At 39.6% G+C, this 23,954-nt stretch overlaps 2 protein-coding genes across 4 annotated transcripts in view; one reads left to right on the top strand and one right to left on the bottom strand.

The window, feature by feature from the left end:
- Positions 1-1,131: 1,131 nt before the first annotated feature.
- Positions 1,132-15,979, bottom strand: rmi1 (RMI1, RecQ mediated genome instability 1, homolog (S. cerevisiae)). The gene is made up of 9 exons (XM_088430236.1): positions 15,559-15,979; positions 15,194-15,381; positions 12,375-12,485; positions 11,561-11,710; positions 11,418-11,488; positions 11,207-11,330; positions 10,696-10,783; positions 10,420-10,618; positions 1,132-7,963 (listed from the first exon to the last, which is right to left on the bottom strand). The coding sequence occupies exons 1-9, from the start codon at positions 15,626-15,628 to the stop codon at positions 7,108-7,110; spliced, it is 1,857 nt and encodes a 618-aa protein (XP_088286362.1). The 5' UTR covers positions 15,629-15,979; the 3' UTR covers positions 1,132-7,107.
- Positions 15,980-16,173: 194 nt separating this feature from the next.
- The window catches only part of hnrnpk (heterogeneous nuclear ribonucleoprotein K), a 20,275-nt gene continuing 12,494 nt past the window's right edge, over positions 16,174-23,954 (top strand). For all 3 annotated transcript variants that reach the window (XM_088430523.1, XM_088430441.1, XM_088430362.1), the window contains exons 1-7: positions 16,174-16,258; positions 17,727-17,877; positions 19,621-19,718; positions 19,857-19,913; positions 20,596-20,639; positions 22,040-22,112; positions 22,186-22,299. In XM_088430523.1, the coding sequence (XP_088286649.1) occupies positions 17,823-17,877; positions 19,621-19,718; positions 19,857-19,913; positions 20,596-20,639; positions 22,040-22,112; positions 22,186-22,299 (441 nt within the window). In that variant the 5' untranslated portion in view covers positions 16,174-16,258; positions 17,727-17,822. The remainder of the gene's footprint in view (positions 16,259-17,726; positions 17,878-19,620; positions 19,719-19,856; positions 19,914-20,595; positions 20,640-22,039; positions 22,113-22,185; positions 22,300-23,954) is intronic.

Genomic DNA, 23,954 nt, shown 5'->3' with positions numbered 1-23,954 from the left:
CTTTAACTCCTCAATTATATTAAACCATGTTGCTGTCTAGATTTTTTATTAACCATTTGACGTGTACTGTACTGTGGCAATGCATATGGCCTTCATGTGCACGTTAGACTTCTAAAACATTATTGCCAAAAGCAAAAAGGAAGAGCAATTAATCCTTTTGAAATATGTATGTAAGCATTTGAAAATTCAACATTTACAGTAAAGTAAAACAATAAAATACCCCTACATCCCTGGATTATTTTCCATAGTCGAAAAAAAAATGCAACTGTTGTGTCTCTTCAGGGGATCACTTTTTGGAAAGTAAACTGTAACGTTTTGTTTTCATTTTTGCAAAGTGATCAATAACTTGGCTGTGCCTTAACTTGGAAAATGCCTCACTCTTAACTTACATGATTAAAAGATGAGGACGGTGAAGCCAATCCTGCCCCATTTTGCTTCTCAGCCAAGTTTGGAGCCGTCTCAGCACACTGAACGTCCGTTCACAAGTGCAGCTGGAGACTGGGACGGTCAGAGAGATCTGGATGACCTGTGTCAAGGTTGGGATCTGGACTTAATCCAGCAAGATGAAAATGTTTGTGATGGGAAGACTCTCCTGCTTTCTAGATAGTTTTTGGCCACTAACACCTCTTCAGCTTTTAGATCAATATTGTAATGATACTGTATGCCAAACCTCTGAGGTCATCCTCACTTAGTAAATTGTCAGATCCTGAATTACAGGCCTGAACTTAGCTGTTCAGAGATGAAAAACGGTGATCCATCTCAGCAGCAGTCAAGGCAAAAATAGATACACGTTTGATTTCAATTTCTATGCATCACCTTAGTCACTCGCCGGCCCATAACTAGTTCACTACATAGTCCTCCATCAATATGCGTTTTTTTCTGATACAAATAAGTTCTCAATTAAATATAAATATCATTGTTTTCTCAGAATATTACAACTATGTTTTTTAAAATACAGTATATTTTATTTGAATCAAACATTTTATTAATATCCCTTTTTTGTAAAACGAAATATTTTTCTGAAAATTTAGAATTTTTCAAGTAAACCCATGGCTTTTTCTTTTCAAGAAAGATGGCACATGGTCGTGGACAAATACATCTTTATTTTGACAATCTTGAAGAAATTACTTAAATCTTGTACAATTTCAGATGGCTTTTAATGTTATTTGCTGTATTGTGTTATCATTTCATAGTCAAAGAAAGAAGTTTAATAACTGCGGTAATTTTGTCTTCTACTTTTCTGCTCATTCTGTGTCCCAATCAATATATAAGACGACTACGGTTACTTTATTTTTTAAATGGACTGTAAGACAGTAATATTGTTCGTAGTGGAAACTTAAAAGCAAACTCCATTAATAGCCAAAAAGAGCTCTTAGTTCATTCCTTTTTCAAAGCACATACAAAAAAATAATCTCCTCCATCCAGAGGAGACAAACAGAAAGGCAAACTTTCATATAGTTTAAGTTCAATTTCCTCATATTTTTCCCTCTTGCTTTTAATGACTCACGTCCTCAAGCCTCTGCCACATTTAGATGCGGGCCCCTAAAAGAGAGCTTGAGCCATCAGAAAGGATTTTTCATTACTAAATGTAATAGGGCAAAGAAAATTACAGCTGCTCGAGCGTAGAGTTTTTTTTTTTTTCTTTTCCCCAGGATTGTTCCTGTGCTTTTTACCTTGATGATGGAAGCAGTACAGTGCAGCTGCATTGGGGCCATTAGGAGAAATTAGCGCAGTACTCTCTTCCCATATGTGTTCCATCCCCTCCCCTACCCCCTTAAGCATCTCTGCTCTATGCTATTTGTAATTGGGAAAGATTCATTCGAACTAAAAAGGGGAACGAGGGTGTATTTTATCTCCGGCCCGACGCATGAGTGGGCAGCCGACGTAATCACGTAAATAATATCACAAATGGAAAGCTATTAGGGATGGACGAGCGCTTCCGTCGATGCCTCTCTTGAAACATGTGGCGCATGCGGTGTACGTTTTGAAGGAAACTGACCGTTAGTTACATTGTTCAATAACGACCGGACATTTTATAGCATTCAGGTATGACACTTGCTAAAGTGTGTACTAAAACATACAATGTATAAACTAGAAATGTTTAAAGGAATTGGCAACAAATATAAAGGATTATAAAGATGATAAACACATTGCACATGCAGACACCATGCAAAAAGGTGTACATTAACTGTACTTGCTCAAGGGCAAACCTGTATTGAATACTGTATACAGACAATATAAAAAAGCCTGTAAAGGGGAAAAATCATTGATTATAAATTTAACACAGCACAGAGAAGCGTGATAGCATGCTGCAAAATCTGAATGGGAAAAAAAAATCACCTAGCATCTAAAATAAGAGGGAAAAATCATGAAAATGTCAAACTAATCTCTCAGTGACCGCCCTACGCACACAAATGCATGCATGCATGCACGCACACACACACACCTCAGTTAGGGGTGGCCAAGGGTAGCACTCTCAGTAAGGGTTTCAGAAAATAAAATAGTTGACATTCATTATATAATTTAAAATGTAAATATGTAGTCAACATCAATAACTGGCAGTTGTCAAAGGACATAAGAATGCAGCATGCACGTATAGATGATCAGAAATCAAAAATTTCCCCAATGAGTAGAACAGAGTTGCTGTGATGCCCTGACCCTCGCCTGAGCACTAAGAAGAAGAAGTGGTGTGGGGGTTGCCGAAGAGACAAGGTGGCCAGGAAGTGACAAAGTGTGGCTATGGCCAGCCATGGGCACCATGTTGCTCCGTCCCTGCCGTTTACTCAACTCAACTCTCCATGAGATGCACACACTCACGGCCCCAAGCGTCGGTTTACTCACAGGCTATCAGGCGGCTTTTATTTCATTTCATTATTTTGTTTAGAGGCTTAGCTTGCTAGATAGCAAGTCATGATCATATTGGATAATCACTGATTTAAATGAGAGTGCTCAAGTTCTTAATGCACTGTACAGGTAGTGTGTGAGGCTTGACTAAAGTGAGTGTTAGTTCTGTCTTTGCATATGTTTCCAGCAATTATTTTCTAACATTGAATTCTCAATGTTAAACACCTTTAAGCGCCAGCTTTTTTCAACACATTTTATGTCACTATTTGAAAATGTTGTAGCTTGAGGCATACTGTGTAAATTTTGTTTGGTGCAATGTTGCTACTTTAGTGCTTAAGGGGTTAAAGGCTAGCTCCATTTAATCATTCTTTCAATTTCAACTACTCTATTCTTTTTCTTTTAAGCTCAAGTATTTCAATCCATTGCTCCTATTGTGTCACAATTTTAATGTTTTAATTTGTTTTTGTATGCATAGAATCACAAATTTACCCTGGACGTTACTTTAATCTTATAAAATCTTGTCAGCAAATCTGAGCAAAACTGTGACTGTTTTCATAGAATAGCACATTTTTTCAACATACACAAGTATTTTTTTTAACCTTTGTGATATTCAGACTTTATTCTCATAAATTTGGAACTATGATAATACACACATATAATACATTTGTAATAATTTTCTGTTAACGGAGACGTTATGGCTTTAAAGGTTTGGTGAATACACAGGCAAGTAAGTTCCTAAATCATAAGAGAGTTTCTTTAAGCATTTCATATTGATTGAATCAATTACCATAGCTACCTGAATTTTGCTGATGTAAATTTGGTGCAAAAACAATTTCTAGCATAGCGTTTACTCTATTCGTAGTTGTAAAAGTGACCAGTAGGTGCGGAAAACATGTGCGTATATGTTCAATTTCCTTTCCAATTCTTTTGATCTAAATGGAAAAATGATCAATTTGAACCTGTAAAAATGATTACTTATTAAATCTGATTTCATAGTTGCAGGAAAAATAACTTGGTTGCAGAGAAAAACTTTGTAGTTGGAGCAAAAATAACTTCGACTTGAGTGGAAAACCACAGTTTTGTAGGTGTAGAAAAAAATTGTAATCATAGAAGCCTTCAGGGGAGTCAAAAGTGTGCTTGCTGTTGCTTAACAGTACACACATGACTTTTGCATCATTAATCTGAGTGAGACCGTTTTGTATTATTAGATATGGCAAAAGCTGTACTCATAAACCTATGATGGCGCTAGGTTGCAACCTTGTCGGTTCGTTTGGACCGGCATCTTAAAATCTTCCTCTGTTCATGTGATTATTATTTCTGTTGTCTTTTAAGCCATATTGCTTGGCACTGTCAGGACTAAGACACACTCAAACATACATATCATAAACAAGTCTCCCTTCCCAACCCCTCATTTCATTAGCAAACCGATACAATGCCTCCTTATGTGCTGCCTGTGTCCACCCTCGGTCCCCGACTCTCTATCCTCTTCAGACTCATTAGTACTAAACAGGCTATCAACATGCATGGTCGGCTCTGTATTTAGATGCTCAACCTGATTAGCCCTTAATGAAGGAAGAATAGCAACATGCATGGAAGTGCACACAGCACTATAGCTCAGTGCATTCTACGTACAGTACATACGTTCAATACACACTTCATTAAGCATACACGCAGAAGCTAAATCAGATTCAAGATGTTGTTCATGTGCGTTGCTAGAGGGAAAAAAAGAGGCAAAAATATTGGTAACAGCACTCAAACCAAACAATACAGTAATAATCATATCAAATCAATTCACACCTGTATGAACTGAAATAATGTAAAATGTGAATCTTTTCTTGTACGATTTAGACTCCCACATTTCATTACGCACAAAAATTGCACTTTATCACTCCATTACAATAAAGGAAAACTCCACAGATAGCGATAGAGTCACTCATTGTCTCGTAAAGCTCTTCTATGAATTCTTGTAAAAGCATGTTATTGTGTACATAGTTTTCTTTCATTAAACTTTTTTCTCCTCATATTTGACTTCAACATGTTTTCAATATGACTATTTTTCCCTCAAATATTTGACTTTATTCCATTATAATGAAAAAAAATAGAAACATATTCTTTATATCCTGCATTGTATAGTGTTTCAAATTGCAGCATTTCTATCATTTTGCCTTTTAATTTTGTCTCACAATTTCTATTATTTCATGCAATATTTTTACATGTCATCATTATTAAATTTATGATATATGATGTGAAAAGAAATAATACGAAGTTTGACTCTCCTAGTTCAAATAATTTTTTAAGTTATGGTCCTCAATCCACACTAAATTTTGCCACTCTGGCCTTGGCTACTGTATGACTGTTTCGGACCCATACTTCAGGCCCCTTGTTGCCCATGTGAGCACGTGACAATGAGAATGAGCGTTTTAACCAATTGACAGTCACCTTTCATCACCTTTTGAGCCAACAAAATCATGAATGATCAATCTTCTATACTATGAGCTAAGGCTGGGTTCACACTTACGGGCCTAATGCTCAATTCTGAACTTTGGGGGAATCCGATTTTTTGAATGCATCACATAAAAGTCGCAACCTCTAACCCTATTAATGTAATGTTTACGGAAGTACCACAACGGATGGCTGAATGGCTGTCGTATCCAAGTCACAATATTTTCATCTGTTATATTTCAGGCGGAAAGGAGGAGTTATCCCAAAATACTTCCGCCTTTTTGAGCGCAGAATTGTGATGTTTGTGTTGACATCAAGGGGCAAAATGACGGACAATTGCTCAAGTAACAATCACGGTTCACCCGATTTTCAAGTAAGGTCATGTGACATATGAGCCCTGATTGGTCCTTGGCATTGCCAGCACCTGTGATGTAATTTCCTGTTGACAGTGGCAAAATTGCTACTCATTGAGATGGATACAAATAGGAAGATTTTGCTGCATAATTCATATTCTACAAACACAATTTTAATAAAGTGTTACGTTCATAAATTATAGCTCCAAGAAATTTGATCACATTTTGTGCATTTGGTGGCTAACTGGACTGCACGTGCACATCAAATGAGTCTACTGTACCTTCAACACATGTTTAACCCTTGTGTGGTATTTTGTCCAAACCTTTGATCTTTACATCAAAGACATTTCACATCAAAGGGAAAGCATTGAAAGAAGACACTAGGAAGCTAAAATTACACCCAGATGGTGACAACATGTCAAATTCAACATGGCATTACCACTTAGTTATCACACTACCATCCCCTGGCTAAAACACTGTAAGGATGGTGTTGGAGAAAATTACCCAAAAATGCACAAAGGTTATCATTCTATCAAATATATTTCATCCACCATACGAATCCCATAAAAACTTGAGAGTATCATTGCCACGTACCAATGCTCAATTTGAACTCGTTATGTCTTAGGCAAGATCACTTTAGTTTGTTGGAAAACACACTCCTGTGTGATGCCTATTAATATTTCTGCCTTCTTTTATTTTTAGCTTTTTGCTTCCTGTGCTACAAGAGGCAACTTTTAATCAAACTTTAAATGTTTGTCTCATGTTGAGGGCTTATTGGACGTTTATTAGATTAAAAAAAAATACAATTACTCATTTACAAAACACCAACCAACTTTCAAACAATTCAATACAGTTAAGATTCAAGTGAAAAAAATTCAACTGTTCTGTGTCGCGGATATAAATTCATTAGGATAGAAAAACAGTAATGACAAAAAAGTAATAAGAAAATATGACCTTTTCCCCATTTTCCTTTCCTCATATTTGCTCCCCTGGGGCGACTTTATTGAAGACCTGCAGTGCCCCTTGATATTCAATTATTTCGCCAGCGAGACATAATGGATGTAATGAATGAATGCAAAGCCAGCAATTCATTACAGCAATTTGAATATAAACTCGGATCGTCTGCCGCACTCTTCTCATTACAGTTAAAAAATATGCGTTACAATTCAGCTTTTAGTAGAAATTTTATGTTTTAATGCACATGGAATAATGAAGGACTTTGCATGGGGGAAATAGTTCTGAGAATAAATGAATGAAATCCCTCTCTAATGATGGCATGTTATATTTGCATGCAGCAGATGGGATACATTGCGACATGAATTCACACACTGTCTCCTCCAGATCGGAAGCAGAGGGTGACTAGATTGCAGTCATTTCCCAAACAAGGAAAAAAAACCCCACCTAAGTCTCATTAAAAGACCTGCTCATGTTAAATGTCCATGTTCTCATTACCGCCCTGCTCCCATTCTCATTTCCTGTCTCGCACCCTCCGCTCCAGCTCACGGCAAATCTCCTCGGTGACAGGCTCAGCTTGGGTCACCACCGCTCCCCCGCCCCCGCCGCTCACCTCCACGGTCATGAGGCAGCACATGTCCACCAGCTCCTCCTGACAACGCTTCATGCCGGAATCAAGCTGGGACCTTCGGGCCAGATCGCGCCTCATCAGCGCTTTCTCGGCCACCGTGAAGCCCAGCAGGCCCGTCAGAACCCGGTCGGACAGCTCAGCGTCCAGGTAGGCGCTCCCATCGGACAGTGTAGCGTGGATTCGCCACAGGCCGTCACTGGCGCTCAGTTTGCCCAGGAGAGTGACGATGAAGGCTTTGATTTTCAAGCAGGTGGGGGCGGAGATTTTGTCGAGCAGATACAGGTAAGTAAATGGGGGCGAGGTCAGGGTGATGTCTCCCGGTGGGTTCGTTTTTGACCCCGTAGTGCCTGAGGTGTGAGTCTCACCATGAAGCACACTCTCTTTCTTTATTATTTCATTCCCTGATAACTTGCTGGACACTGCAGGTTGTGCTATCTCTCCATAGGATCCTATGACTGCAGGTAAATAGTCCATCTGCTCCATGAGGTCATCCCCATCCCGCTCCATGGAAGGTTCACGCAGAGGAGCTGTGCCTCCCTGAAAGGTCGCGGCGTCTAAATCACCCAGCGTGAGGTCCACAAAATCCTTGTCAGGAAAGTCGTCATTGACATTGTGCTCTGCCGGGCCTTGCTGGCAACGCAAGGGCTCAATGAGGTCAGATTCCACTTGCTCGTTACCACGGCGACTGCTTGGGAATGAATTGACGTTGCTCACGTTTGAGTGCATAGAGACTTCACTTCTAGAAGACAAGGTCATAAATTGACTAATCAACAGGATTTACATTGCATGAGTAAGTACCCAATTACAATTTATTTCATCCTAATAAATCTTCAAGTGATGATATCACTCCGTTCACATTTAACACAAACCACAAGTGTCAACGTTGGGCATGCAGCCACATAATGAACGTAAACAATAATTAAAGCTGCCAGCAGCAATGAACTGCCCCTGGCACATAATTTTCCAAACCAAATCTTTGAAATTATCTTATGACGATATGCCTTATTAGGTATAGATACTGTACAAAGCTTTGCTATATATCTGCAAAGTTGCGATCGCAACTATTAACACAAAAATCAAGAACACAAAAAATGTATCCTAACACCGCAAATTTTTACGCAACAACATTTTTAAAATCTACTTTTACATCAGTTTGAATGATTTTGCCTGAAATAGCTTAACTGGAAATAACAGTAGTTGAACTCACAAAGACGATAGGCCGCACATCACATCGTGTTCCAGACATTAGTGAATGTTGACTACACAAAACTTGAGGAGCAGAGAAACCGCACAACATTTACCAACTAAAGTAACAGGAAAAGACAAAGAAGCACAAACCGATTCTTACAATTTCTGCACAAAAGCGGGGGTAAACTATTTGGCTCCAAATGCAATGTCATCAATCAACTTGTTTTAACTAGCACAAGAAGCTCCACGACAAATGTTCAAGTAAGAGCTACGATGTGTTCAAAAAGATCTGGTCGAAGCTGATCACTTTGAGGAGGAAATGGAGAAGTGCTGTATTTTCCATAGAATAAGGTGGAAATAAAAGCCTTTGATTTTCTCAAAAATTGACGGTGCGCCCTACAATCTGGTGTGCCTTGTGTACACTAAATCCAAGAATCTGTAAAAATGTTTAGGTAAGCACTCCACTTGACTGACTTTCGGACCATATGTCTCTGACACAGGGACGGAATACGAACAGTACATTCGCTGGCAGCGATATACCAATTGGAGAACATTACGTAATATGTGCAATAGGTATGCTCGGTGCGAAACCATTACGATAACATTACGCACGCCCCCCCACCCCCTTTCTTCCCGACCATATGTTTAAGCATGCATCTTTTCATATGGTACACCCTACGTATGGATCAAGCAAAGAAATAATCATCAAGACTGTGCCTAATAATATGGTGTGGAAGATACGGTAGTTAGGGCAATTGTTAATTGTTATTTCTGCTTCACTTGTTTTGTGATTTCGGCTTCATTCGCTCTTTGTTGATGTTTTTACTTGGACTATGATAGCAGTGTATATGTCATAGTGACACTCTAGGGATTTTGATTATGATGTGCATACCATTCGCACCAATGTAAATAGTTCCAAATTTGATTTTAAGTAGAAAGTATTTGCAATTTTTCAAATTATGTGAACTTGTGTTGTTCAAGGATGATCGTATATTTTTGTATTGTTTGAAGTCGTGGCAAAGCCCATTACTGACAAGTTATTTGCATTACGTGTCGAAATACCAAAGCTCCATTTGGTGGGTCAATGCCTCACTTTTTTCCTAATGCATGGAGCTTGTAACAGTGAAGGAAAAAAAAAAAAACCTAATAATAATTGGTTACACTTGCGGGCTAAAATGTGTTATGCCTTGTTGGCTGTTTCCTGTTTTCCAATAAAGAAATACCATGTAAAAGTATCTGTTGAATTTCCTAATACCGCTTGTAAAAATACCAAAAAAAATGCAGAAAATTATTCTTTTTGTAAACAAATGAGGTTGTGAACAAAAAAAATAAATAAATAAAAATCACTTCTCTTATTGCAATGTTGGGCAATATTGCCAATAAAATCAGAGGTTTTAGTCCGTAACAATCATAAAAATACCCGCGAAAGCCTAGCGGGCCTGACAATGGCTGTTGTCTTGTGCCATTGCAGGTATGGGTTTTTGAGTTATTTGTTATGGGTCTACCCATGACAGACATGGAAAACACACTTAATATTGCCAGGGGAAACTAGCTTTGGGGGTCTAAATGGCCAAAAATAAATAAATGGGACCTGCAGAAAAAAACTAGCAAGGCAGACAAACGATGCAATTAAAGTATTCAGTTGGCATATTATTGCAAATAGCATAGTTCAAACTTACTGGCAATCTACAACTACAAATAAAACAAAACCATATTTCTTAATTTAAAAAATTAACATGTTCCTATGACATATTCTTCCCATGACATATTCTTCCAAGTACGATACCTCCAATTTCCCAGAAATTTATGACTAAAAATAAAACAAAACACATTTTCTAATTCTAGTACTAGCACATTTCTTGCCTGGTGGCTGAATACTTTTTTCCAAAAACCAGAAGAATAAATGGTGACAATCAATCTTCACATGTAATATGTCATGGTGATTACGATTGAGCTGAGGAGTTTTTGTCACAAAATGTCAAGACATCACACTGACAAAACACCCACCTGTCGGATGAAGCACTCAGGCTCGTGGCGGTCGAGCTTCGAGAGTACAGAGTGGATATCTGGCTTCGGGTCCTGTCGCCACAGTCTTGAATGGAATTCACCGGAAGCCTTTCCATCAACTCCTCCTGTGCCTCCAGGCCTGCCAGCAGCTCGAGGTCATCGAGCTCTAGGTCCTGTAGTCCCTGGTTTGTGGCGTCATCTTGCACAATTTTGCTAATGTGAGTGACTTTGGTAGCACATAACCAAAGTTGAAACAGGTTGGCATGAATATTCAACCTTGGTGTGATGGTACAGCTTCTCCCCTGACGTCCATTTCCTGCTGCTGCTCTTCAGGTAGTCCCAGCACACGACAGAGAACCTTTCCCTGTAAGAACGGTCCATGAATCATTTTTTTCTGTTCTAAGTGTACCTAATGGCTGTATACAGTGATTTGTTTGATTGGAAAAGTCACGATGTGCTGGGAAATCTTGTTCCCTTTCAGCACTGTGAGATTGCATTACAAAGTAAGAGTTAACTACTGGGTAACCAATGCCCACCATGAACCCAACACAGGCAGATGATAACAGGAAAAGTTTAAAATGGAACACTTGCATCTATTGTTTGAAGTGGGGCAAAATAAAAAATAAAAAATACCATAGCTCTATCTGCTTTATTTGGTGAGTCAACCACCAACTTGGCCCGAATACGCATAGACAACCAACAACCATCTGATGGTCTAAATCCCGCAGTTTCATCCGATGACTTGTTAAAAAAAAAAAAGTTTCAAAACTTAAAAAAAAAAAACAACCTGGTTATTGTTTTCTGCCAAGTCTTCAACTTCCCCACCCAGGACCTTTACATTTTCGGGTCCCAGTAAAAGCATCCCGAGTCTGCAGATCATCTGCCCTTGCAGTTGCAGCTTCACACCAGGCCTGAAGATTGAAAACCCTAACCATCATTTGTTTTTGTTTTTTTTGGCTTACGTGACAGTTAACATGCAAATTGGTGCGATCCTTCACCTAAGAGCAGTACTCAGCATGGGTATTGGCTGATACTCCATGGCCTCCAGGCTCTGGACGCCATCCGTCACCTGCGGCAGAGCTTACGATCATCAGGATCATTCAATTTAAAAGGCTATCCAGATTATACAGGGCCAACCAACCTGCAGCAGCAGCATGCGTGTGGGTCTGGCCTCCCATGGCCTCTGAGTATTCTGTGTGACAGCTGAAACGTTGTCATTGGTGCAGTCCGTGCCCCTCCATTGCTGCAGCTGACCATACGCGGGCTGACTGATGTCCAGTAATGAGTCAACCTACAACAGAGAAGGGAGGTTCCAGCACGGCACACTGTGTTTTCCATGTTGCTTTTATTTTTGCCTGCTGGGAAATACAATATTGCCCTCAAAAATTGTGAAAGCCAACCATGACCAAACAGATGCTACTCGCAAAATCACAATGTAATATAGTGGGTCCTCTCTTGGCAACACATAGCCCGTTCATTTGTCTGCAATTAGAAACCTTTATTTCCGATATTTCCGGAAATAATACAAATAAAAATGACCCTTTATCAACTCAACAACTGCCATTAACTACTAGAGACGTCAAACATTTGTTTAAACTGGGCTGGCAATGAAAAGGTTAACTCACCCGATTGCATTGACAACTATTCCAAGTCAAAAATTAAATTTAACTGGGCTGGTATCAATTACTGGTAGTTAACTGCACAGAAAATATTTAATCCAAGCTCAATAAATAAATAAGCCTTGTATTTTCAAAATTACAAAGAGAAATGGCTTGTTCCACTCTGTTGTACGTAAATCAAAACAGAAACTGCAAACAATTAAAAATAAAAAGTTTTTCTATGTGATGTTTCTGGTACATTTGCAATAATTCCCGTACGCCTCATGTTAACAAATGTCCTCTGGCGAAGTTATGTGTACAGTACTTTCATAAATACGTGACCAGGATAATTAATACCTGAACACAGAAGGTACCACTGAGCTGAGTCTTGTGGGCTTGAGCAAGTCCTTCTGGTAGAATCGGGTAGTCCAAGTCCTTCAGGTCAGTCAAGAGCCACTGGTCAAACACCTATTGTAATAACGAGCGGCAGCTTTTATTGTAGTTGCAGACAGTTTACGGATACAGTATTCCAAGAACAGCTATATGATTGCTACGTTCCAAGCTTAATTTTAATTTGTGTATGAGCAATTGTGCACATACGGTAATTCTAGTCTGGCTGTCAAAAGAGCATCAGCGGTTGTTGTTTGGTGCTAATTTTTTTTAATGGGTTATTGATGTTGTATTCATTTTTGCTGTTGAAAAAAAAAGAACCAATGGAAGCAACATTTTTATTAATGCAGAGAGGAGGAAAGAGGGGATTTTGCTCTCAACAACAAAGAACGGCTAATATGAGTTAGTTGCGCACATAATTTCGGCACACCTTAAAAATACAAACAACGTGGCAGTGTAAACATGTTTTTGTGAATGCTGATTAATTATGGTGTGAAAATGGGTAAACCTGTCATTTAATGTAATACATAATGTTTTTTTTTTTTAAAGTTACAATTTTAATTTGTATTTCCAATTTATAAAAACATATTGCCATAGTAAAATGATACAATTGACTGCTTTGTAAAAAGGCAAATTCAAATTCATCACAGTTGAGGTAAGCATGTTGGTGTTGCCCCCGGCAACCACATCGGTTTTTCTCATCTCCTATGAAAAAAAATAATTGCCCAACCTTAACTTAACGGTATGGCACTGCTCGGTTAGTTGATTTAGCACAGTTCTCTACGGCAGTGGCGCCCAATCTTTTTTGCACCACAGATCAGTTTCCCGTGAATATGCCTATTTTGGCGGACTATTTGTAGCTGCTGTGCAGCCGGATCGAGGCGCCCACAAAGCTCACAGTCTCATTGGCGGACCCTCCACACTCGACCAAATCAACACCATTGTTTGCAGCACACACGCGATGAGTTCAAATGAACTGAGAAAGCATTGAATCAGCTTATGAAGCGATTATATGTATTACATATGTTCACTGAAGCCGCGCAGTGGAAGCTCCGGCATTCCTGTGTTGAGTTTGCATGTTCTCCCTGAGCCCACGTGGGCAAAAACATGCATAGCTGGTATGTTGGACGTTCTAAATTGTCCTTAGGTGTGATTTGAGTGTGTGAATGGTTGTACATCCCTCTGTGCCCTGCGATTGGTTGGCAACCAGTCCAGGGTGTCCCCCGCCTACTGCACATTGACAGCTGGGATTGGCACCAGCAAGCCTGCAACCCTAGTGCCGATAAGGAGCTAAAGAAAATGGATGGACGGATGCAAATTTATTGAAATGTTTTGTTAATTTGAACCAGTCATCTGCATCTCCTACATCTCACCCTCCCCCAGAAAAAACGTCTATTGTAAACCAAGATGCAAATAGAAAGCAGCCAGATAAATATGACTTGAGCAAAACATATGACAACAGAAGAAATTCTTACCTTTTCTACACCGCCTCAATAACACCCGTGCAAGTAAATACACAGACCATATCCACGTCTGTTAGTTTTCATTAGTCGAGGAGAAGAGAATTGTCCAAAGTTGTCCAAATAAATAGCAACATTTCATTTTTTAGTTACAACGGTTTATTGTAGAAAATGCCGAAGTGGCAAATATGTGTGTTTGGGAGCACACAGCCAGACATTTAATGCCAATCGCCTGCGGGTGGACCCGTAGTGATATGAATACCAGGTTCCCACGGGGACCGATTCAATAGGAGGAACGTGTGTGATCTATAGACACTGTTTTACATTTTAATGTCAGAAAAAACTGTTTTACTGTTTTTGGCTAATTCATTCACGCCGCAACCCTCATGAGAGGATAAGCGGTCACGATGATAGCTGGATGGATATTTTGCGGCCGGCGATATTGAAGGACATTACAAAGGGGGAGTGGCAGTCACACAGTGAAAAGCACGGCCCCCCCAACAAAACAATTTTCTTGGTTAGAAATGTCAGAACCATAAACTCATATTTAATAAGAAATTAAATCATCAATGTGCCAAATGTAATTCATATGTAAATATTTGACTGTGGAAAGTGTAAAAATATCATGATCTAGGTTCTTTAGGATGTCGAGGACTTAAAAAAAAAATAAAAACAAAACACAGCAAGAGAACCATCATGGAAACACAAGAACCAGGGACCATTAACAACGATAATGCAACAGACTGAGAGAGGCAAGGTATAACACTTCCATGGCCTTAACTCTATCCATCCATCCATTTTCTAGAGCCGCTAATTCTCACAAGGGTCGAATAATTGCTAGTGCCTATCCCAGTTGACTTTGTGCAGTAGCCCGGGGACACTCTGAACTAGTTGCCAGCCAATTTCAGGGCACAAAGAGACGAACAACCATTCACGCACCCAATCACATCTTACTCAATCACTATTTAGTATGTCTAACATACCTGCCATGTACTGTAAGTTTTTGTGGTGTGGAAGGAAGCCGGAGTCCCTGGAGAGAACCTACTTGGGCTTGTGCACAACATGTAAACTCCAGATGGATTTATCCAATTAATCGTTATTCATCATCATTTATCAACAAATCCATCAACACATAAGTTTATTATAACAATTGTTACTTGCAGTCCTACTATTCTATTTTACGAGCTAGGATATTCTTTCCTCCTGTTGTCCTTATTAACACTAGCTGTATTTGTTTGTTGAGGTGCTGAAGTAAAGTTGAAAGGAAACACACACAGATACTGTATGTCTGCAGTACAGCTTTATAATACCCTGTACAACACCTACTTGTTGGTTAATTTGCTGCTGCGACAGCCTGCCCACACCACCTGCCTCTTCCTGTAGCCATTGCACACAAGCCTCCAGCCAGGCAAAAGGCACCCGGACATGCCAGGAAGACTGAAGCCAGGCTTGAGTCACCTGGACCACAGCCTGAGGGACCATACTCTTATCTTCACAGATCAGCCAATGCCACACTGTTGAAGAAAAGATGATGATAATGATTATTGTTATTTCGATTGCCTTGCAACTTTCCTAACATTTCGGCGACAGGGCGCAATTAACGTTTACGTTAAATATATAAACAAGGCGGCAACGTGAACTTGTGGTTAATTTATATGCCTCACAGTTCGAAAGTTCGGAGTTCTACTAACTCAAGTTTGATGTTCTCATATGGGATTGCAGACTTTCTGCGACTTTACTCCACATTCCCAAAACATGCATGCTTGAGCTGGACTAACTAGACACAAATTTGTCAATTGGTATGGACGCATATATTCTGAATAACTTCAGCTCATTCTCGACCAAATGACGACAACTAAGCATAGAAAATGGACTAAGGAACTAGCTAGTCAAACGTTGAAACAAAGTGACATGGACGCATATATTCTGAATAACCTCAGCTCATTCTCGACCAAATGACGACAACTAAGCATAGAAAATGGACTGAGGGACTAGCTAGTCAAACATTGAAACATAAATAAAGTGCGTTGCTGCCTCAAAGACTCTGCGCGCGTAAACACTGTGGTATGATTAACGCCATGTTGACAACGAACAAAGAAAAAAACAGAGATGTAGCATACGTTTTAATACGCGGGTCGACAAATGGAAACATACATACCATAAGAGTACAAAGGTGACGTAAACGCGCCAGTAATTGTGCAAATCACGTGACTTCAGTGAGACGTGAGTGAATTGGAAAGCCCGTAATCTTGATTGATCGCAGTAAGAGCCAATCACAGTCTTCCATGAAGGCGCTTTTTGTCTGACGTTCTGCCAATCCACTCGCGCGTTTACTTGCGTTCTATCTTTTCCGCAGAGAAGCGGCATCGAGGCGTTACACCGCATAGTTGGGTTCGTATGCGTCTTACATTTTTCGTTTTTGCGACACGTCTCCAGCTCAAAATAGCAAAAAAAATGTTTATAAGTCGTTTGACACTGCTTCTTTGTGAACAGAGGAAGCCCCTGGCGTCAGGTCCTTTACACACTAGCTAGCGTGGCTCGCGGCACCCCTGTTGACTGATTTCATAGCAAGATGGCGACGTTAGCTTAAGGAAGCTAAAGGCTATAATGATATCCGTTGACATGGTCTCTTTTGGTAGACGTTATTCGTCGAAGCGGACGACCGTGGGATTGTTGAAGAGTTGTGTTTTCTCGTCCTCTGGGCAAAAATGTTTCATCTAACAGGCGCGACCGGTATCTAATTGTAACCTAATAGCGGCGTTGACGACAAAGCGCGTTTCTAACGTACGCTTATCTCTGGTCCTACGTCAGCCACGCGATTTCCTTAACGTTTGATTTTTTTTTTTGGCCCCCAATGCAACAAAAAAGTTACTGATGATTGTCTGCTTACTTGTGTTATATAATGTTCTTTATACTGCCGTCGATCATATTGGTTATTACTATATATCACTTGCATATTTATACATGGGCTATTGGCGTTTTTAGAAATACCTATCGTAAATTAAACTTGATTGTTTTCATTTGATGATTTTGACAACATCCGTTCTAGCCCCACCATCTGAGTTTTTATTGTTTTGACATTTTCATATTTCAGTGAATTAAAAGTTTGTTATATTCATACTATCAATCTTTCCATATTGCGATTGCAATTGAATTTGCGGGGTTTTTTTTAGGTTTTCCTTCTCCATATTGCGATTGCAATTGAATTTGCAGGTTTTTTTTTTTTTTAGGTTTTCCTTCTGTTTTTTTTCTATTTAGAAAAAACTCATACAGTAAATATGTTTAGGTTGTTTACTTACTACACAGTTTGACTTGCAGTTTTTTTAGTGTTCACACTGACAACTCTACAGAATTTTAAATGTGGTATAGCTGTTAATTTGAATTATTTATTCAGTAGCCTGTGTTCACTCAACTCATTCGCTGCAGCTGACAACGATTGATGTCAAGGATTCATTTTTACTGGCCTTGCAATCAAGAAGTTAACTCAGGTCTAAATGTCAGTGAATAAGTAAAACAATCCATTTATCTGAGCTTACAATAAATTAGTTTATCATCAGCTAATAAAGCATCAGCCACTGTGGCTCTCCTCACCCATTTGAAAAGGCTTAACTCTATTTTAATTGCTCCTTTTTTCTTTTTTTTTCTTGAGTGACAGCATCGCTTAAACTCAAACTTGGTCAAATTTCAGCAAAATCAAAAGTTCAATTTCTCGTAAGTTGGGTTGAGCTATCAAGTTTTGTTTCGTTTTTTTAACATGGGATGCAGCAATGTTCCTCTTTAAACGTTAACCCGGATTTCCAAGCAAACATGTTAAGCAGTCCCCACCTCAACCTCCACCACTCTCATGCTATTTTGACAGATTGTCACAGCCAAGAGGATCCAGATTTCTTGCCCATCCCTGTTGTCCTGACCTGTGTGTCCGCCGCCCTTTTTTTTCCTACGCTTTGAGAGGATTATGGACCTTAAAGACGAGACGCAAGACGATTCCTCGTTCAGCAATGAGACGAATGGTAATAACTGCATGTGTAGTTTTAATTCAGGGGCTTTTATAATACAGAAAAACTTTCTCTTTGTGGGGAGTTACCAAATCCTACGCATTGGGATGTTCCAATGCCGTTTTCCCCCCTAGTCTGATATACCAAGTACTGATACCACAAGTACTTTGTTACCCTCTATTCTAATACAACATTTGTAATAACATTTGAAAATCTATCAAATTAATGGCAGGTTCGTCTGATTTTGTTATTTTTAGTTCAATATTATAATACTGCATCAAGAGAGCTTCTGATTAGTAGTAGTATCATCACCTGCAATCACAAGTGTCAATACCTTGAAAAAAGGATAGATATCGGTCTGACATGATACTTCATATCGGTACTCATTCATCATTATTGGCGGAAATAACAAATGTTCTGCAATTATGCCCCACCCCTAAAAGCATTTCATAGTTGCCTATATTAATAGTTTAAATCTTATGAATACCACAAAATACGATTCCAAATTACTAAAAAATAATTTGAAACTTCTTTTACCACATCACCTTTAAATATACCTGAATTAAAGGTGGTTTGGATAAAGTTACAGTCATTATCATCATGATAATACATGGGCCCCCGCTTTACGAGACTAGTCCTTTTTGTTGTTGGGATCACGAACTCGCCATATGGCGGGCAATCCAAACCTGTTAAATGGCTAATGCGTGTAAAAGCATGAAAATTGCATATACATATTACAAATTGGTACCAAAATAGTTTAGTAAGTGCTACTTATATATAATATACATGTATACAATTAAATAACATCATAAATAAAAAAAAGGATAAAGGATTTATTTACCTTTGAGTGACGTGACGAGCTTCTTATGGCCATATTCCTTTGTGTGGGTTGCCTAGGCTAGGCTAGTTTAGCCTTGTTTGCATTTCTTGATTATTTCCAGCTTCGTTTGCATATAAATCATCTTCTTACTTCTCTTTTTAACATTACTAGCAATCTTGGGACCCAAGGCTAACCCATTCAAGTTTGAATTAAGCAGTAAAACGCACAATAATCCTGTCTTTAGTATGCGGCCATTTTGACCATGACACCGACCAATGGCAGACCAGCATTGTAGTGACGTAACCAGTGATATGTATGGATATTTGAGCACGGACACATCTAACATGCCGGTCATGCACGCACACTGACTGCCATGTTGGCTGTGTCGCAAGGCGAAAGGAATGGCGTAAAGAGGAGACAAAAAAAAAAAACCTCCGTCACAGTCCACTGTGTAAGGTGAAAAAAACGTAAGGCAGGGAGTCGTCGACCAGGAATCCACTGTGATAATAAATTTAAAATGTGCCTGATCTCTCTTGGGTGATGCTGCAAAAAAAGAAACATCCACATTTCCCTATCGCTAAATACAAAAAAAAAAAAAAATCACACTTTGCGAATGTCTGGCGAATATTTGCAACCTTGTACAAACTCTGTCAAGAAACCAAACATTCACTCCACGTACAAGCGTTTGCCAAGTGTCTGCTGCTCAGTGGGACAATGGCTTCAAGGAGCTGCGCTGACAATTTACATGATTTATTTGTTGGTGTCGCATTGGGACAGTCCAATGTCCAAACTCAAAAGTTTGTTTGCTATCTGAGGTTTATTTTGGGCAACCTCCAAAATTGGCAAGGTGTTTGATTTCTGAGGTGCCACTGTTTATACTTTTAAGTGGCATGAATGGTAGCTGGCTTCATGCTGTCTTTTTATCTCTTTTGCTGCAGGTAAGCGTCCCGCAGAGGATGCAGATCAGCAGAAATCGTTTAAGCGTTCTAGGAGCTCAGACGAAATGATTGAGCTTCGCATTCTCCTGCAGAGCAAAGTAAACAAGACATTATTTTTTTTTTCTCAGCAATATATATGTGTTGATATACCATCTTATTGTTGGATCTTTTTCTCCTGACTTCCTCTGTTCCTCTATCTGTATTTTCATTTTTCTTGACTTTGTTTTTACTAACAGAATGCAGGAGCTGTGATCGGGAAGGGTGGCAAAAACATTAAAGCACTGCGTTCAGACGTGAGTACACATAGAGGTTTTTTGTCCGCTTCGCCCCTCCCCACCTTTCCTTTTTCCATAGCCTCCTAAAACCTCTAATTGGCAGCAGGGTTTTTCTCTGATAGCGCTGTCCCTGGGTAACACTTTTGACTTACACATTGACTATGTTAACCTTGTTTAAGATAGACCAGTCGTACTGTTAAGTGTTTCTATCTCTGAATCTTAAAAAGTTCAAAAAAAGCAAAGTTTGGTATTCAGATAACCTGGCCAAGTCTTGTTCCTATTTCATTCAGTCATTGCCTCCAGTTTGCCCCCACCCTTCCCCTCCTCCCGCTGTCTTCTGGTCTGTTCCCAAACGTTGAACTCTTCATGTTCTTAATATGCCATGACCTCTCTTTTCCAGTCACACTCTCTCCTCTCTTTGCCAAGCCAGTCTCTCAGATTTCAACACACATGATCAGTGTAGAGCCTGTATATTAAAACTGTTTCCCCTCTCCCCTCTCCCTTGTTTATTATTTTGCTGTTGACTTTTTTGCCCACTTCCTCCTCTGTTGCCCATGTTCTGGACGGCCCCTCCTGCGCCCACCTGACACCCCGGTTGGCCCTGCCCATAATCGCGCCCCGTTCCCTAAACGGGCGCCTTACACGAATGACATCCGTGCTCGAATGGCCCCGGCCCCCCTGCCCATGCCACCACGCCCAGTACAATGCCAGTGTGTCAGTCCCAGACAGCAGTGGGCCCGAGCGGTATGTCCCTAAGCTCCTCCCTCTCACTGCCTTGACTACAGGTCAAACAGACAAGAGAAGATCAGTAATAGTCATCCTGCCTCTTTCTCAGCTCACTGTATTTGATAACCTACTTGTCTTTGCTGTATTTTAGACAACAGTTTAAAAAAACAAAACTCAATGTCCAATGTCTTATTGTTAGTGCCTTCTTTTTTTTTTTTTTAATTAAGTCGCATCATTTGTTTACAAGGTTTTTTCAGTCTGCCACTGGTCTTTTTTCCTCAATCCTGTTACAATCTGCTTTTTGTTGTGCCAACCAAAATGCTTTTTTTTTTGGTTTGTTTTTTTTTTTTTTTTTTTGTTTTTTTTTTCATTATTTTTTTCTAACTTCCGCCCTCCTTTAAAATGAATGCTCTGGGTGCTTTAATTGTGTGATAGTCCCATAAATCTTAAGCTGTGTCTTGCGCCGACCCATTTTTTCTTGTTTCATTTTATATAACAAGCTTTAGTCACATTCCCTGGTACCATTCAACAAGTACTGTGTTTGTGTCCTTTCTCACCTGCCTTGTGCTTCATCTCGGTATAGCCATTAATTGCTGAAATGTCCTGAGCGCACAGGTTGCCACTGTCCCGTTCTTGCTCATATCTGCATCATTTGGTTATATATTACGGCTTTTCCCATTATCACCAGATTGGCACCGGCGACAGTAGTGGAAATCTTAACTTTACCTGTCGTACCCGACCCAATCAGTTTACTGTCTTTATTTTTTTCCTTGCTTAGTGGGTGCAGATATCAATCGTCAACCTTGCTGTTCAAGACAATGAGTTCGCATGTTAACTTGGTCTTTAATAGCTTGTTTGATCTATGTAGTCCAAAAACATACCTCGTATTCTGGTGAGCGAGCGCCCATACTAGATTTTTGTGAATTGTCTTGGTCTTGTCTTGGTTCTGTTTTTTTTTCTCCCTTCCTTTCTTTCTTCACGCAAGCTAGATAGCGCACAGATTTTACATTCCCCTCCTGCCTTCCAGTGGTCACTGATTGATCTCATATTTGTTTTCTTTTTTCTTTTTTTTTTTTTTTAAGTTTTCCTTTTTCGTCTTTTCTTACTTTATTTTTTTATATGATCTGGACAAAAGACCCAACAAAAGTCTTTTTAGTCACCTTTTAGAGATTTATAGATTTTTGACAGCCACAATGTGGCGTTATCACTGCTATACCATTTCAAGTTGTCAGAATAATGGACCTAACGTTTGATTAATTTTTCTTATGGTGAATTTATGGACTGTGATTGTGTTTTTCTGTTAAATATTTTGATCTAATATGCCCCTCCCTCCTCCGCCTCCTGGGTTGCCTCATGGGCTCCCTACACCCCCCACCCTGTTTTGCCACTGCCTTATCATTGGCATGTGTAACATAAAGCATCCTGTGCATCTGCGCTGACATAGAGACCATTGGTGAAATCCTGCTTAAGATCATCCCCACATTGGAGGAGGTAAAGACATGTTTGCAACCTTTCGCACTGAAGTAAGTGGAGTAGGTACATTACCATTTCATGTGCTCCACAGTATCAGCAGTACAATGGCATGGATTTTGAGTGTGATCTGCGTCTACTGATTCACCAGAGCCTGGCTGGCTCCATCATTGGAGTGAAGGGCGCCAAGATCAAGGAGCTCAGAGAGGTGTGTGTGTGTGTTTCTTCCTGTACGACTATACTGTGCTTGTGAGAAACTTTTTGTGTTTTCTGTCGATATAGTGAGGACATTTAGGCCGGTCCTCTCTTGTTCAGACCGCTATTGTTCAAACTTGCTTTTATAGTGTAGCTTTGAATTAGGTTAGGGTTAAGGACTAGGAAATGCATTATGTCAATGTATGTTCTCACAAGTGTAGTCCTACAAACGTAGGTGGGGGTGGATGGGAGTTGTGTTCCTTTTTGTTTGTACTTGCAAGAAGCGATTTCGGTTTCCTACCGACATAGTGAGGACATTTTGGATAAGTGAGAACATTTAGGGCAGTCCTCACTTGTGCAGACCTTTTTTGCAGGTCAAGACTTATCTTTAGAGTATAGGTTTGACTTGGGTTTGGGCAGTGCTTCTCAATTGTACCCCCTCACTCGACACACTGACAATAAGATTATCTCTAAAAATTGTATCAGTATACCTAAACTTGTATTTTAAACCTTAACAAAAGAAAAAAAAACTATATATCAACTATTTTTTTACCGCGTTTATACAGGTTACAGCTTAGTCTAAAATAGAAAATAAAAATAACCAAGTCATCAAAATGACTGAAACAAAAAAAACAAAAACAAAGGAAACTCTGCAATTACACTTCACATGACAGAAACAGAGCCTTTTCCATGGGGTCATCCGCACACCACTGACATCATCTTGGGCCCCACTATTTGACAAGCACTGGGTTAGGGTGAGGGTTTGGCAATCCTTTCTGATGGTTAAGGGTAGAGGCTAAGCTAGGATGTCCTCACGAATATCTGTACGCACGTTTGTGGTGAGGGGGGTTGTGATCATGTACGTTTATACTTGTGAGAACCGATTTGGGCTTCCTACCAACGTAATGAGAACATTTTGGACAAGTGAGATTATTTAGGCCTGCACTTGTTCAGACCTCTGTTCAAGGGTCAAGGCTTGCTTTTAGACTTAAGTTTGAATTGGGTTAGGGTTTCAACATCATTTCTGATGGTTCAGGTTAGGGGCTAGGAAATCCATTACAGTGGGCCCCATGTTACAAGATTAATCCGTTCCGCGGTTGGGCTCGTTAGGCAAATTCACCATATGGCGAGCAATCCAAACCTTTGTTAAATAGCTAATGCGTTTAGAACCCCAGGTAAAAACATCAAAAGTGTACATATTAAAAATTATACCAAAATAGTATAGTAAGTGCTACGTATATATAATATACATGTATACAATCAGAAAACATCATAAATAAAAAATACAGAAAGGATTTATTTACCTTTGAGTGGCGCTTGTTATGCCCATGTTCCCTAGTAAGGGTAGCCTAGGCTAGGTTAGCTTCGTATTTCTTGATTATCTCCAACATCATTTACATATAAATCATCTTCTTGTCTCTTTAACATCACTAGCAATTTTGGGACCCATGGCTAACCCATTCAAGTTTGAATCAAGCAGTAAAATGCACTATAAATACGGTTTTGTTACCACTCACAATAGAACAAAGCTTTGCCGTTCCGCCATTTTGAAATGAGTGAGGCAGACCACCATCTCCGTGAAGAGATGCCAACCAATAGCAGACCACCTTTGTAGTGACGCGTTGCATGGAGGCATTGACGGCAACTGAAAATAAATGCAATTACCTC

This window comes from Hippichthys cyanospilos, chromosome 1 (genome assembly GCF_059441005.1).
Source record: "Hippichthys cyanospilos isolate Australia breed blue-spotted pipefish chromosome 1, RoL_Hcya_1.0, whole genome shotgun sequence".
In the NCBI taxonomy this organism is placed as follows: domain Eukaryota; kingdom Metazoa; phylum Chordata; class Actinopteri; order Syngnathiformes; family Syngnathidae; genus Hippichthys; species Hippichthys cyanospilos.
The sequence above is the reverse complement of the archived record's forward strand: the minus strand, read 5'-3'. Positions and strand labels throughout refer to the sequence as shown.